This window comes from Paramacrobiotus metropolitanus, unplaced genomic scaffold (genome assembly GCF_019649055.1).
Source record: "Paramacrobiotus metropolitanus isolate TYO unplaced genomic scaffold, Prichtersi_v1.0 Parri_scaffold0000007, whole genome shotgun sequence".
NCBI classification, from domain to species: domain Eukaryota; kingdom Metazoa; phylum Tardigrada; class Eutardigrada; order Parachela; family Macrobiotidae; genus Paramacrobiotus; species Paramacrobiotus metropolitanus.
This window is the reverse complement of record NW_026570227.1, coordinates 1,005,067-1,019,309: the sequence shown is the minus strand read 5'-3', so window position 1 is coordinate 1,019,309 and position 14,243 is coordinate 1,005,067. Positions and strand designations below refer to the sequence as shown.

Here is a 14,243-nt window from a genome sequence, read left to right as displayed (position 1 = left end):
TGGCTCCATGGAGAAGACGGGGAACTCCTCCAAAGTTGCCGCAGTAACCTTTTTACCTATATTCTTGTCCGTCAAAGCATAAGTGAGAAGATTACGAAGAGCAACTAGCGAGATAAATAGATAGAAGATGGAATTCATGGCGTTGTTGTTGATAAGAATTAACGTGACTGCACTGAATTCGGAATAAATGCTAACATATTCATTGCCAATGCAAAGAAACCGCAGCTGAAAATAAGGATTATATTTTGGTTTGCTTTCTGATTCCAGCATTTTATGTGCAGTAGATACAAGGCTACGGATTGCGTAACTCCGCAATTACTTTCTCATTCTCCTCGCGGCATAATTGCATCCGACGTCTGCCGAGAACAATGACTGAGACAGCAGTTTTTAACGAGTGACACCGCACTTTGACTAAATTCTAATTTCTACCCGTAGGTAGACGCACAGACTCATGCCTGGATAGATACTGGCACGGCGGCACATAGTCTATGCTCAAAGCGAAACCGGCTTTCTTTCCGCGTGATGTAGCCGGCAAACGCTGGTCTTCGACTACTGCGAATCTTTGTACCATTAACGCAAATTTTTGGCAGTCTCACATCTCTCTCAGCATTAATATTCAGGTTCGGCACAAATGCAAGGCCAGAAAAACGCCAACAAGAAAAGCGATGCTTCTCACCGCATTTGGTGAAATGCACTGTACTGCTACAGTTCCTGCAAGTGCTGCATTTCTGCACCATCTTTGTTGCGAAGAGCATTAATTGCGAATTGGAAAAACTGGCCAACCTGCTCTGTGCATGGGCGGAAGTCACAGGATAAGCCCTACTTTCATAAGACAAACAGGAATTATATGTATGGGTTTCATGTGGTAGTAAACTAATTAATTAATTAGCGACACTGGAAACCTGGCTACGCAGTTTACGTGCTCATCAGACCGACTCATCGCTCATATTAAATCAGTATTAATAAAAAACAAAAGTCGTGTAAGCTTTGTTATTCGTGATTGATTTCCTTGGACTAAAATTTGCGAAGTTTTCCGGATTCTGTTTTGTGGTTCAACTGGGATTTAGTCACTGGTCCACCGATGCAATGATCAATTTTGAAAGCAGCAAACGACGATGCCTAGAGTCTAGACCATTTACGTAAGAGTATAATAATGCCGTCTTTACTCCTCGTATGTTCTGTTCGTACGGATTGCTATTTCTTCATAAACGACACTTGCAGTTAGCCGGTTTCCTAGATACAATCAATTTCCTTGCGATTTAGGGAGAACTGGTTTTGACAGACTGTATGGCAATTGTAGTGCAAAGGTTGCTGTTGATTTTATGTTATTCATGCTTGTGCCGCACATTCCGGAACTATTAAGAACGCACTTCCTGTTTTTGAGTAATGACAGAAAGATTAATGGCGCCATGAAGACTGCACAGCTGCTACGAGTAACAAACCAGAGCAGTGATTTAGCGCAAAGCTCTAACAATAAGCCATAACTATTTAGTCTTTGTCTGCTGTCTCTTTCCAACACAACTAAAACAAAGTGAATCAGCAGGTGTCATTAAGAGAAAACTCGGTTTGGTTCCAGTTCACCGAATCCGGCCCCAATGGAACTTCCTGCGCACAGTCGATGGGAACATATACGTTCTTGCCTTGGAACGGAAAACTAATATACGCGTTAACAAGCTGGAAGATTCCCCCGAATTCCGCCTCGCGAAGTAACGCTGAATTATTACTCCACCATTTTCGGTACCAGGCAAATTCGCAGCTGCAGTGCAGGTTATACAGATAAGTACGGATGCGTTGATCAAAAGCCGGCAATCGATTGAAAAACATCTCCAACGAAAGCGCACTTAGCTCTGGCAGACCACTGAATGTATTCACTTCGAGCGCACGCACCGTGGTGTTCCGCAGCTCAATGATCCTTAATTTTTGTGAAAACTGAAAATCGCTCTTTTGGATGATCAGATCCGAACAGTTGAACAACACAAACTCTATGAGATTAGTTAAACGCAGATGCTGCAGTTTTTGCGAGGCTCGTTCTTTAATGCATACAGCTAGGTTAAACACGAGAATTCGCTGCCGTATTAGCTTCACGTCGTCAAAGGTCACTGGTGTTTTGTCGTACAGCGCTAAGGTCGCAGGTCGCACAGGCAGTCTGATCATAGCGGTGGCCACGCGGCGGATGCGGTCAGCCGTACTGCCAAGAGTGCAGTTAGTCGAATGATTCAACATTTTCTCATCATATATATCATAGGTCAATGGCGTGTCATTGTCGCAGCTAACTGCAAGTTGACCGCACAGAGCGATCACCTGAATGGCGCATTCTTCTGGTGTAAGTGGTTCTATGGAAATCTGGGGAAACGACTCCTCTTTGTCCGTGTCCTCATTGCAACGACCTCTCCATTTGTTGTTATCTACAAAAGGTATTACTGTAATTGTTAATAGGAGTTTTTTCTAAAGAGTGATCGGGAAAAGCACCCACTTCGTATTATTATCAAGGTAAAGATCTATATTACAACGGAAAACCCCGTACGATCTGGTCAGAACAAACCAAAAAATTAATCGAAAAGCTGATAACGCCATTCGATTCCGCATGTCTGGAAACTGTGTCACATGCATTTTGTTTCAAAATTATTCCTCTGGCTCCCGTGCTCCCGTGCCGGTGCCGGTAGAGCTAAAAGCTCAAGGTGACCTTGAAAATAATTTCAAAGTCCGGTTGCATGGTGAAAAATCAGTAGAATTAAACTGGTACCTTTTAGACCAGCAATTTAAAAAGATTTAAACTTTTACTCCTACAAAACTAGAAAAATCAATAATATTAGCAGTAACAAAACGATGCTGCTAGTGGATGGCTTCGTTTCAATAAATCGTTAACAATTATAAACGCTCAAACCATGACTTAAGAATAAGAACGCTCGTTAAAAACCACTAGAAGGCAGCTGTAAAAGAAACTGACCATCGCAATCGTTCACACGGGCTGACCTTTCATTGCAGTCCGAGCAAAACTAAGAACAGTAAGTAATTAATCAGCATATACAGTCCGTAAATTATTCCGTATAATACGGAATAGTAATACGGCATCTACATTTGAGATCTCTACTATTACAAAAAAAAGGGATAAACGAACGCAGCTTTCCCGTATAGAATCAGCAAAAACCGTTTCCATTGTCTGGGTACAAACCGAACTACCGCTACTGTCCAGAGCACACAGCCCGCTTGGTGAACGAGTGACCTAAATACCGCTACTCTCCAGAGCACACGTTCACGCGGGCTGTGTGGACGAGCGACACTTCGGTCACCGCTGCGGTCCAGAGCACACAGCCCGCTTGGTGAACGAGTGACCGAAATACCGCTACTCTCCAGAGCACACGTTCACGTGTGCTGTGTGTGGACGAGTGACACTTCGGTCACCGCTGCGGTCCAGAGCACAGCCCGCCAGGTGAACGAGTGACCGAAGTGCCGCTACTGTCCAGAGCACACAGCCCGCTTGGTGAACGAGTGACCGAAATACCGCTACTCTCCAGAGCAAACGTTCACGTGGGCTGTGTGTGGACGAGTGACACTTCGGTCACCGCTACTGTCCAGAGCACACAGCCCGCTTGGTGAACGAGTGATCGAAATACCACTACTCTCCAAAGCACACAGCCCGCTAGGTGATGGAATGACCGAACTACCACCAGCATCTTTTGCAAGCCTTCTTTACGTTGAAATTTTCTACCTCGTAGACTCAGAGTCGGGATGGAAAATTTAACAGTGAATGCATCTGAAAGTCAAAGTCAAAGTCACAGTCAAAGTGAATGCATCTGAGTGCACAAAAGCCGTAAATTCATTTATTATCCTATCTACGTTTTAGCGCTACTTTCGGACCGTTTTGTTTTGCTGAAGGAATAAGATGTTAACTACACAGCTGATCGAAATCGTATGAATAAACCGGCCGTAAACTGGGGACCACAAGAAACGCGGAGGCGAAGCCGAGGCTGTTTCTTGTAATTATCATAAACCAAACATTCGTTAAAAGTAAGTAAAGACGTATGTTTTGTTACCATTACCCCGTATCTTCATTAATCCTTCAGGTTTTAGCTCCTAAGCCATTATAAAAGCAGAGGGAATTTGCTTCAAAGTTGGAAATAATAACTATATCGGAACCATACGGTTGGTTGTCATTCGACTCATTCTTACCGGCATCGTCATTTATGGAAAATCCGTCTTGTGCAAAATCAATCGCCTTCGTTCCGGCTGGAAAACTGTCGGCCGCACAATCAACCGGCAAATAAACATAGGACTTGTTTCTTGCTGGATTACCCAAATGAAACGGTTGAATCTGATACACCGAGAAATCCTGCGCCTGATGCAGTAAGCGCCTCTGATCCCACCATCGTCTGAACCACTTGAACTCACAACTGCAGTGGATTCGTTTAATGTACTCACGAACATCTCCGCTGAATTCGTTAAATGTATTCAGCTGGCTTTCCAGAGACAGCAGACGCAAAGCAGGCAGATCACTAAACGTGCCTTTTTCCAGTACCCGTATTGTGGTGTTAACAAATTCGATCCACCGAATTAGTCGTGATGACGCGAAATCCGCTTTTTCGACTTCAAAATCGCGGCAGTTTCTTATATCGAATTCCAGCAAGTTCGGTAAGTTTAACGCTGCCACTTTGCCGGTCGCTCGCGAAGAGACGCAATTAATCAGAGCGAACTCAAATATCTGCCGTTGAACGGGTGCGATATTCTCAAAGCCTACTTGGTTGCCGTCGCAGAAAGTGATGGAAACTGCACGTAAGGGCGGTTTCGCCATGGATATGGTCATTTGCCGAATTTCGTCTGACGTGGCGCTCGTATTGCAGGTGATTTCCAATCCAGCCATAAGGGGACAGGTAGTGAAATCGTAGCCTTCGTAATCGGGTTGGCAGTTCGCGGTAAACTGCAGTGCACACTGGGACAGGGACATCGGCTCCGGGGAAAACATGGGTACTGTCGCACGGTCGGATTCGGTAAATACTTTGTCTGTTGTGAACACAAATCGGTATGTGAACTGCATCAATGGTAAACTTATTTGAGATTTGTATTTAGTACTGTAACGCACTCTTAATAACTCACCTCCATTTCGTCCGGCAGTCAGCTGATAAATTTGGAAGAACAAGAAAAAAGACAGAACACTCCAAAGCGCAGCCATCGTAATCCGTAATCAACACAAAGCTTGTCAATGTTTTGGAGCGCCTAATGTGCCGGATGTTACTGAGATTTTCTAATTTTATTATTATTTTTAGTAGTTGAGCTACAGCTTTCTTCCGGCAATATTGCCTGGATGTTTAGAGAATAGCCTGCTCAAAGCATTAGTCATTTACCTATCCGTCTTCTTGATTTTCTGCTTAGTTTGATTGAAATCATCCGTTGACAATGTGCCAAGCAGTTACATAGGTTATCAGCGCGTCGTCCAACTCCTACGTTCCTTAAACCTGAGGCAATACAGTAATTCCTAGATGAGAGGTTGTATTTTAGTAAGTACCGAGATGGAAATAAATGTTTGGTATTCCGTAAAGGAAATGTTTAGTTTGCCGGTGCACATAATATTCAACAGTCAAGAATTTTTCCAGAATTAGCGTTTGTTAATGGATAACACCGGCACGTACAGTAACCGTGTCTCGATGGAATAATTATGAGCTCGTGCGATTCTTCGAAAGGCGTCTGAAAAATGCTAGACAGTGGACAGTCAGTCAAGTCATAACTTGTATCCTGCCATAAATTTTATGTTCGTGCCGCACTTTATGACAGCTTGACAAGCAGCAACATAAATAACGTTAATTTTTCGTAACTGCGGCGAAACTGCAATACGAGTGTCACAAAAATACATGTAAAGCGAAATTACAGTAAGCAAAGCCTGCGAATGAACAATGCAGTTTGTCAGCATAATTATACCCATACCAGCGATTTTCAGCTAGAGGCATAATTATAAGTACTGTAATGGTTTAATTTATCAAAATACGATTCCAGCACCACGACAAGCAAGTGAATCAGCAGCTGTCGTTCAGAGAAAAATCAGTCTGGTTCCAGTTCACCGAATCCGGTCCTGCCGGAACATTTTTCGCACAGTCGATCGGCACATACACGTTCTTGCGTTCGAAAGGAGCGCTACCGTACGCGTTAACCATATAGTAGATTCCCGTGAACACCGTCTCGCGCAGTAACGCCGAATTATTGCTCCACCATTTTCTGTACCAGGCAAACTCACAGCTGCAGTGCAGGTTAAGCAGATAGCTACGGATCCGTTGATCAAAACCTGGTAACTCATCGAAGTGAAACTCCAACGAAAGCGCTACGAGCGCTGGCAGATCGCTAAAAGCATTTTCTTCCAGCGAGCGCACTGTCGTGTTCCGTAGCTGAAAAATCCTTAATTTGCCAGAAAACTGGAAATCGCTCTTTCTAATGACCAGATCTGTGCTGTTCATTATTTGAAAGTCCAGAAGATTGGTCAAACGCAGGTCCTGCAGTTTTTGCGTGGTTCGCTCGGTGATGGATTCCACCAGGCAAAAGATGACAATCCGCTTTCGCATCGGCGCCACATCGCTGAAGGTCACCGGCGTCTTATCGTATAACATCAAGAGGATCGGCCGTACCGGCAGTTTGACCATGGCGATTGCCACCCGACGGATTCGCTCGATAGTGCTTCCCAAAGCGCAGTTCTCCGTGCCCTTGATCTTCTCGTCGAGTATGTCATACGAAAATGGTGTACTGGTAACAGGATTAGTGTTGCAAAAATTTCCCTGCTGGCCGCAGTGACCGATCAGTTGAACGGCACATTCTTCCGGTGTTAAGGGATCGATGGAGACCTCAGGAAATGGCTCTCCATTTTCTTTGTCGGCGCTGCAGCGGCCTCCCCATTTGTTGTGATCTACAAAACTTGATCGACGTAATAACATTAAAAACAACAATAGTACGGTATTGTAATGCACGAAAAGTCAGGTGTTATTTGACCTTTCCGAAACTTCCTCGGGAAATGCATGTAAGTATCAGAAGACTGAATCAAAACCAGGAGTCGATCATTTTTTAGATTTTAAAAACCCTTCATGAATTTTTTAATTTATTTAAGAATCTAAAAAACTCTAATATCAATTATGAAATTCATTTAAATTTTTTTGCATTTTAATTTGCGTTGTTTCAACAACCAGATGCTGCGCGCTCAAGTGCTTTACAGGCGGATGCATACAAATTACATAATATTACGAGTATCTTGACTATCTTTAGAGACGCACAAAACAACAAGTGCAAAAATCTGTTCCGGACTGCCCTAGCCGCAAAAGCGATACAGCAGAACTGTAAAGTACACAAATGTAGTTAGTACTACGTGCCGGACAATTCTCCTTAACAGCTTACGTTGTACACACAATTTTATTTTTGGTTTTTTTGGTTTCGCTTTATTAACATCGGGATATTCTCCTTACCGGCATCGTCATTGATGGAAAATCCGTCTTGCGTAAAATCGATTCCGTCGGGTCCGGTCGGAAAGACAGCGGCTGCACAATCAACCGGCAAATAAACTTGGGATTTATTTAGTTCTACATTACCCACAAAAAACGGCTGAATCTGATAAACTTCAAACTGCTTTGCCTTGTGCAGCAAGCGTTTCTGGTCCCACCACCGCCTGAACCACTCGAACTCGCAGCCGCAATGCATATTCTTGATATACTCCCGTATTCCATCGCTAAATTCGTCCTCATCACTCAGCCAGCTTTCCAGTGCCAACAGACGCAGCGCCGGTAAATCGGTAAACGTGCCCTTTTCTAGCAGCGAAATGGTGGTGTTATAAAACTGAATCCATCGGACTTGCCGTGTTGGCCAGAAATCCGCCCTCTTTATCTCCAGACTCCGGCAGCTTCCGATCTCGATGTCCAGCAAGTTCGTCAATCGCAGCGATGCCAGTCGGCCGGTCGCTCGTGACGAAACGCAGTGAGCCAAGTCGAATCCCATTATCTGCTGACGGACAGGGGCAAAATTGTCAAAGTTCACCTGGTCACCATCCAGCACATTGACGAACACCGCCCGCAATGGTGGCTTTGCCATCGATACCGTCATTTGACGGATCTCCTGTGCTGTGGCATTAAGGGTGCAGTTGATGTAGAGCGCCGGAAAGAAGGGACAACCGATGACACCAAAGACCCCTGGCTGACAGTTAGCACTGAATTGTGATGCACACTGTGCAAGGGCCATCGGCTCCGAGGAGAACACTGGCAGCGGCTCGGGATCAGATTCCGTAAATTTGCCTTTAAACTTCGTTAGTTATCAAGTTTTGTTTGTGTAACATACTCGTAGAAGTCCATACGTATTTCGACCGCGTTATCTCCTTTTCTTACACCACGGAATTTTAACAAAGACAGGTGATACCGCTTTACGAGTGGCGGGAAAAAAAATAAGGAAGCAATGCAGGAAAAGAAGATAACGCGTTTAGAAAGTCCTTGTAACTCACCGTCATGTTTAGCCGTAGTCAGGTGAAAAATCAGGAGAACAAGTAAGTTCCACAGAGTGGCCATTGTTCCAGACATACCTTTAGCAGTTGACTGAAAAGTATGTGAATACAAATGTGCGGCATAACGTGTTGCCGGTTTTTACTGATGCTTTAAATGAAGTGAGAAAATCATGCAGGTAAGTTAACAGTATCCTTCCGGCAGTGATACCCTGGATCCTTAACGAGTTATGCGACTTCGACAATTTATAAAACAAACTGCTTGTCTGCTTGCCTTTCTGTTAAGTTTAAAGATGAGTTACTTTTGGCACGCCCTTTGCAACTAAGCATACTCGTTCTGTACACGATTGTTGTACATAAATGAACTGATTTTGTCACTTATTTATTGTTATTAATTTTTTCAGTAATAGTCACGGTAATAAAGGCCGTGTATCGCAAGATACCAAGAATTTGTTAAGTTGTTCGTTGTTTATGATCAACAGTTTGGCTCCGAAGGGTGACACAGTGAACACACTCCTTTATACCAGTTCGGAGCAATTCGTGCAGCAGCAGCAGTTCGTACATGCAGTTCTATTACACTTACTGTTTCTTCACTAATCGTAAGAGAAGCACATCATACTGGATTTGCTTATTAAAACCGGTTGACAGCTTGGAGAAACTTCGCAATTAGTGTGAGAGCGCGGAAGCGTTACAAAAGCCCAGAGCGTTACGAAGAGTGCTAGCTCATTGTCAATATCGATTAAAACACTTCGCATAATGTGTTACCGTAGTGCCGACGCCATCAAAATTCAAGTTCTTAAACACAGATATAACATAACGAGAAAAGTGCACTCGCTTTTGGCGGGCACTGCATGACCGAAGCGTAGCAGGAACCAGGATTATGTACAGGGGTGCTACTCCAAGTTCAATAATTGTGAGTATAATTATGAACAAGCGCAGCGCGCGGCGCTTACGCGCCGCGCTGCAGTGCAAAGGCGGTTCTTGTCGGCAAGGCTCTTTTTGTTAAACGAATCGAAGTGAAACGGTTTTATATGCTAAGTAAGATTTATTGAAAAGGGAATACAGTTACTGTATCCAGAAACGGGTTAAACCGAAGTACTTCTGTTGCGAAACGCTTAAAAGCGTGGACAAATAATGCGTAACCTTCGGTTACCAAAAGTTTAAAAGAGCGGGTACCGCACGCGTGGTTTTCGGTGACCAAAGACTCAAAAAGGCGAGTACCGCACGCGGTGCCTTCGGTGACCAAAGGCTCAAAACGGCCGGTACCGCACGTGTGGCCTTCGGTGACCAAAAAGGCGGTACCGCACGCGTGGCCTTCGGTGACCAAAGGCTCAAAAAGGCGGGTACCGCACGCGTGGCCTTCGGTGACCAAAGGCTCAAAAAGGCGGGTACCGCACGCGTGGCCTTCGGTGACCAAAGGCTCAAAAAGGCGGGTACCGCACGCGTGGCCTTCGGTGACCAAAGGCTCAAAAAGACGGGTACCGCACGCGTGGCCTTCGGTGACCAAAGGCTCAAAAAGGCGGGTACCGCACGCGTGGCCTTCGGTGACCAAAGGCTCAAAAGGCGGGTACCGCACGCGTGGCCTTCGGTGACCAAAGGCTCAAAAGGCGGGTACCGCACGCGTTGCCTTCGGTGACCAAAGGCTCAAAAAGGCGGGTACCGCACGCGTGGCCTTCGGTGACCAAAGGCTCAAAAAGGCGGAAACCGCACGCGTGACCTTCGGTGACCAAAGGCTCAAAAAGGCGGGTACCGCACGCGTGGCCTTCGGTGACCAAAGGCTCAAAAAGACGGGTACCGCACGCGTGCCCTTTGGTGACCAAAGGATTAAAAGGGCAGGTAAAGCACTCGGGGCTTTCGGTTACTAAACGCTTAAAAGGTGGGACCGCAAGGTTTGCTAAGGTAATTAAAGTTATCAGGTTTGTTAAAGAACTATGGTTTTGAAGCTTAGTAAGGTAAAGATAAGGGTGGGATCCGGTTTATCAGGCGAAGGTTTTCACAGGTGATGGTACTAAGTTTCGAATACTCGGTAAGGACAAAGGCGTAAAAGCACAGGTTTAAGGGGCTGCAAAAGCTTAAATAGTTGCTAGGCGGGTTCCGGCCAATCAGAAACGTAAGGTTTTTCTGGCCAATCAGACGGTTTTGGAGGCAGGAGCGTTCCGGAATCACGGTTCTGCTTTAATATATAGGACAAGCACAGCGCGCGGCGCTTACGCGCCGCGCTGCAGTGCAGAAGCGGTTCTTGTCGGCTGGGGTCTTTTTGCTAAACGAATCGAAGTGAAACGGTTTTATATGCTAAGTAAGTCTAATTGAAAAGGGAATACAGTTAATGTATCTAGAAACAAACCGAAATTCTTCTGTTACAAAACGCTTAAAAGCGTGGAAAAATAATGCGAAACGTTTACCAAAGGCTTAAAGTGCGGGTACCGCACGCGTGGCCTTCGGTGTCCAAAGGCTTAAAAAGGCGGGTACCGCACGCGTGACCTTCGGTGTCCAAAGGCTCAAAAAGGCGGGTACCGCACGCGTGGCCTTCGGTGTCCAAAGGCTTAAAAAGGTGAGTACCGCACGCGTGGCTTTCGGTAACCAAAGGCTCTAAAAGGCGGGTACCGCACGCGTGGCCTTCGGTGTCCAGAGGCTCAAAAAGGCGGGTACCGCACGCGTGGTTTTCGGTGTCCAAAGGCTCAAAAAGGCGTGTACCGCACGAGTGGCCTTCGGTGTCCAAAGGCTCAAAAAGGCGGGTAACGCACGCGTGGCCTTCGGTGTCCAAAGGCTCAAAAAGGCGTGTACCACACGCGTGGCCTTCGGTGTCCAAAGGCTCTAAAAGGCGGGTACCGCACGCGTGGCCTTCGGTGTCCAGAGGCTCAAAAAGGCGGGTACCGCACGCGTGGCTTTCGGTGTCCAAAGGCTCAAAAAGGCGTGTACCGCACGCGTGACCTTCGGTGTCCAAAGGCTCAAAAGGCGTGTACCGCACGCGACCTTCGGTGTCCAAAGGCTCAAAAAGGCGGGTACCGCACGCGTGGCCTTCGGTGTCCAAAGGCTTAAAAAGGTGGGTACCGCACGCGTGGCTTTCGGTAACCAAGGCTCTAAAGGCGGGTACCGCACGCGTGGCCTTCGGTGTCCAGAGGCTCAAAAGGCGGGTACCGCACGCGTGGATTTCGGTGTCCAAAGGCTCAAAAAGGCGTGTACCGCACGCGTGACCTTCGGTGACCAAAGGCTCAAAAAGGCGTGTACCGCACGCGTGGCCTTCGGTGTCCAAAGGCTCAAAAAGGCGGGTAACGCACGCGTGGCCTTCGGTGTCCAAAGGCTCAAAAAGGCGTGTACCACACGCGTGGCCTTCGGTGTCCAAAGGCTCTAAAAGGCGGGTACCGCACGCGTGGCCTTCGGTGTCCAGAGGCTCAAAAAGGCGGGTACCGCACGCGTGGTTTTCGGTGTCCAAAGGCTCAAAAAGGCGTGTACCGCACGCGTGACCTTCGGTGTCCAAAGGCTCAAAAAGGCGGGTACCGCACGCGTGACCTTCGGTGTCCAAAGGCTCAAAAAGGCGGGTACCGCACGCGTGGTTTTCGGTGTCCAAAGGCTCAAAAAGGCGTGTACCGCACGCGTGACCTTCGGTGTCCAAAGGCTCAAAAAGGCGGGTACCGCACGCGTGGCTTTCGGTAACCAAAGGCTCTAAAAGGCGTGTACCACACGCGTGGCCTTCGGTGTCCAAAGGCTCAAAAAGGCGAAAACCGCACGCGTGGCCTTCGGTGTCCAAAGGCTTTAAAAGGCGTGTACCGCACGCGTGGCTTTCGGAAACCAAAGGCTCTAAAAGGCGGGTACCGCACGCGTGGCCTTCGGTGTCCAGAGGCTCAAAAAGGCGGGTACCGCACGCGTGGTTTTCGGTGTCCAAAGGCTCAAAAAGGCGTGTACCGCACGCGTGGCCTTCGGTGTCCAAAGGCTCAAAAAGGCGGGTAACGCACGCGTGGCCTTCGGTGTCCAAAGGCTCAAAAAGGCGTGTACCACACGCGTGGCCTTCGGTGTCCAAAGGCTCTAAAAGGCGGGTACCGCACGCGTGGCCTTCGGTGTCCAGAGGCTCAAAAAGGCGGGTACCGCACGCGTGGTTTTCGGTGTCAAAGGCTCAAAGGGCGTGTACCGCGCGTGACCTTCGGTGACCAAAGGCTCAAAGGCGGAGCTGCCGCGTGGTTTTCGGTGACCAAAGGCTCAAAAAGGCGTGTACCGCACGCGTGACCTTCGGTGTCCAAAGGCTCAAAAAGGCGGGTACCGCACGCGTGGCTTTCGGTAACCAAAGGCTCTAAAAGGCGTGTACCACACGCGTGGCCTTCGGTGTCCAAAGGCTCAAAAAGGCGAAAAACGCACGCGTGGCCTTCGGTGTCCAAAGGCTTTAAAAGGCGTGTACCGCACGCGTGGCTTTCGGAAACCAAAGGCTCTAAAAGGCGGGTACCGCACGCGTGGCCTTCGGTGTCCAGAGGCTCAAAAAGGCGGGTACCGCACGCGTGACCTTCGGTGTCCAAAGGCTCAAAAAGGCGGGTACCGCACGCGTGGTTTTCGGTGACCAAAGGCTCAAAAAGGCGGGTACCGCACGCGTGGCCTTCGGTGACCAAAGGCTCAAAAAGACGGGTACCGCACGCGTGCCCTTTGGTGACCAAAGGATTAAAAGGGCAGGTAAAGCACTCGGGGCTTTCGGTTACTAAACGCTTAAAAGGTGGGACCGCAAGGTTTGCTAAGGTAATTAAAGTTATCAGGTTTGTTAAAGAACTATGGTTTTGAAGCTTAGTAAGGTAAAGATAAGGGTGGGATCCGGTTTATCAGGCGAAGGTTTTCACAGGTGATGGTACTAAGTTTCGAATACTCGGTAAGGACAAAGGCGTAAAAGCACAGGTTTAAGGGGCTGCAAAAGCTTAAATAGTTGCTAGGCGGGTTCCGGCCAATCAGAAACGTAAGGTTTTTCTGGCCAATCAGACGGTTTTGGAGGCAGGAGCGTTCCGGAATCACGGTTCTGCTTTAATATATAGGACAAGCACAGCGCGCGGCGCTTACGCGCCGCGCTGCAGTGCAAAGGCGGTTCTTGTCGGCTGGGATCTTTTTGCTAAACGAATCGAAGTGAAACGGTTTTATATGCTAAGTAAGTCTAATTGAAAAGGGAATACAGTTAATGTATCTAGAAACAAACCGAAATTCTTCTGTTACAAAACGCTTAAAAGCGTGGAAAAATACCGAAACGTTTACCAAAGGCTTAAAGTGCGGGTACCGCACGCAAAAGGCGGGTACCGCACGCGTGACCTTCGGTGTCCAAAGGCTCAAAAAGGCGGGTACCGCACGCGTGGCCTTCGGTGACCAAAGGCTTAAAGGCGGAGTACCGCACGCGTGGCTTTCGGTGACCAAAGGCTCTAAAAGGCGGGTACCGCACGCGTGGCCTTCGGTGACCAGAGGCTCAAAAAGGCGGGTACCGCACGCGTGGTTTTCGGTGTCCAAAGGCTCAAAAAGGCGTGTACCGCACGAGTGGCCTTCGGTGTCCAAAGGCTCAAAAAGGCGGGTACCGCACGCGTGGCCTTCGGTGTCCAAAGGCTCAAAAAGGCGTGTACCACACGCGTGGCCTTCGGTGTCCAAAGGCTCTAAAAGGCGGGTACCGCACGCGTGGCCTTCGGTGTCCAGAGGCTCAAAAAGGCGGGTACCGCACGCGTGGTTTCGGTGTCCAAAGGCTCAAAAGGCGGGTGTACCGCACGCGTGACCTTCGGTGTCCAAAGGCTCAAAAAGGCGTGTACCGCACGCGTGACCTTCGGTGTCCAAAGGCTCAAAA

The 14,243-nt window shown here is 47.7% G+C and overlaps 2 protein-coding genes across 2 annotated transcripts; both read right to left on the bottom strand.

The window, feature by feature from the left end:
* Nucleotides 1-1,319: 1,319 nt before the first annotated feature.
* LOC129582278 (uncharacterized) lies at nt 1,320-5,625 on the bottom strand. The gene is made up of 4 exons (XM_055473768.1): nt 5,340-5,625; nt 5,092-5,211; nt 4,171-4,998; nt 1,320-2,405 (listed from the first exon to the last, which is right to left on the bottom strand). Exons 2-4 carry the CDS (start codon nt 5,165-5,167, stop codon nt 1,537-1,539), a joined length of 1,773 nt encoding a protein of 590 aa, XP_055329743.1. The 5' UTR covers nt 5,168-5,211; nt 5,340-5,625; the 3' UTR covers nt 1,320-1,536.
* Nucleotides 5,626-5,778: 153 nt separating this feature from the next.
* On the bottom strand, nt 5,779-8,927 carry LOC129582257 (uncharacterized). Its single transcript, XM_055473737.1, has 3 exons — nt 8,456-8,927; nt 7,434-8,252; nt 5,779-6,883 (listed from the first exon to the last, which is right to left on the bottom strand). Exons 1-3 carry the CDS (start codon nt 8,529-8,531, stop codon nt 6,006-6,008), a joined length of 1,773 nt encoding a protein of 590 aa, XP_055329712.1. The 5' UTR covers nt 8,532-8,927; the 3' UTR covers nt 5,779-6,005.
* Nucleotides 8,928-14,243: the final 5,316 nt, after the last annotated feature.

Bases quoted from the DNA above. Each gene is read 5' to 3' on its own strand.
- LOC129582278 (XM_055473768.1), bottom strand. From the start codon at position 5,167: ATGGCTGCGCTTTGGAGTGTTCTGTCTTTTTTCTTGTTCTTCCAAATT. The intron at 4,999-5,091 runs GTGAGTTATTAA...TGTTCACAACAG, and splicing joins GACTGCCGGACGAAATGGAG to ACAAAGTATTTACCGAATCC. The intron at 2,406-4,170 runs GTAAGAATGAGT...TACCTTTTGTAG, and splicing joins TTCCATAAATGACGATGCCG to ATAACAACAAATGGAGAGGT.
- LOC129582257 (XM_055473737.1), bottom strand. From the start codon at position 8,531: ATGTCTGGAACAATGGCCACTCTGTGGAACTTACTTGTTCTCCTGATT. The intron at 8,253-8,455 runs GTGAGTTACAAG...CGAAGTTTAAAG, and splicing joins GACTACGGCTAAACATGACG to GCAAATTTACGGAATCTGAT. The intron at 6,884-7,433 runs GTAAGGAGAATA...CAAGTTTTGTAG, and splicing joins TTCCATCAATGACGATGCCG to ATCACAACAAATGGGGAGGC.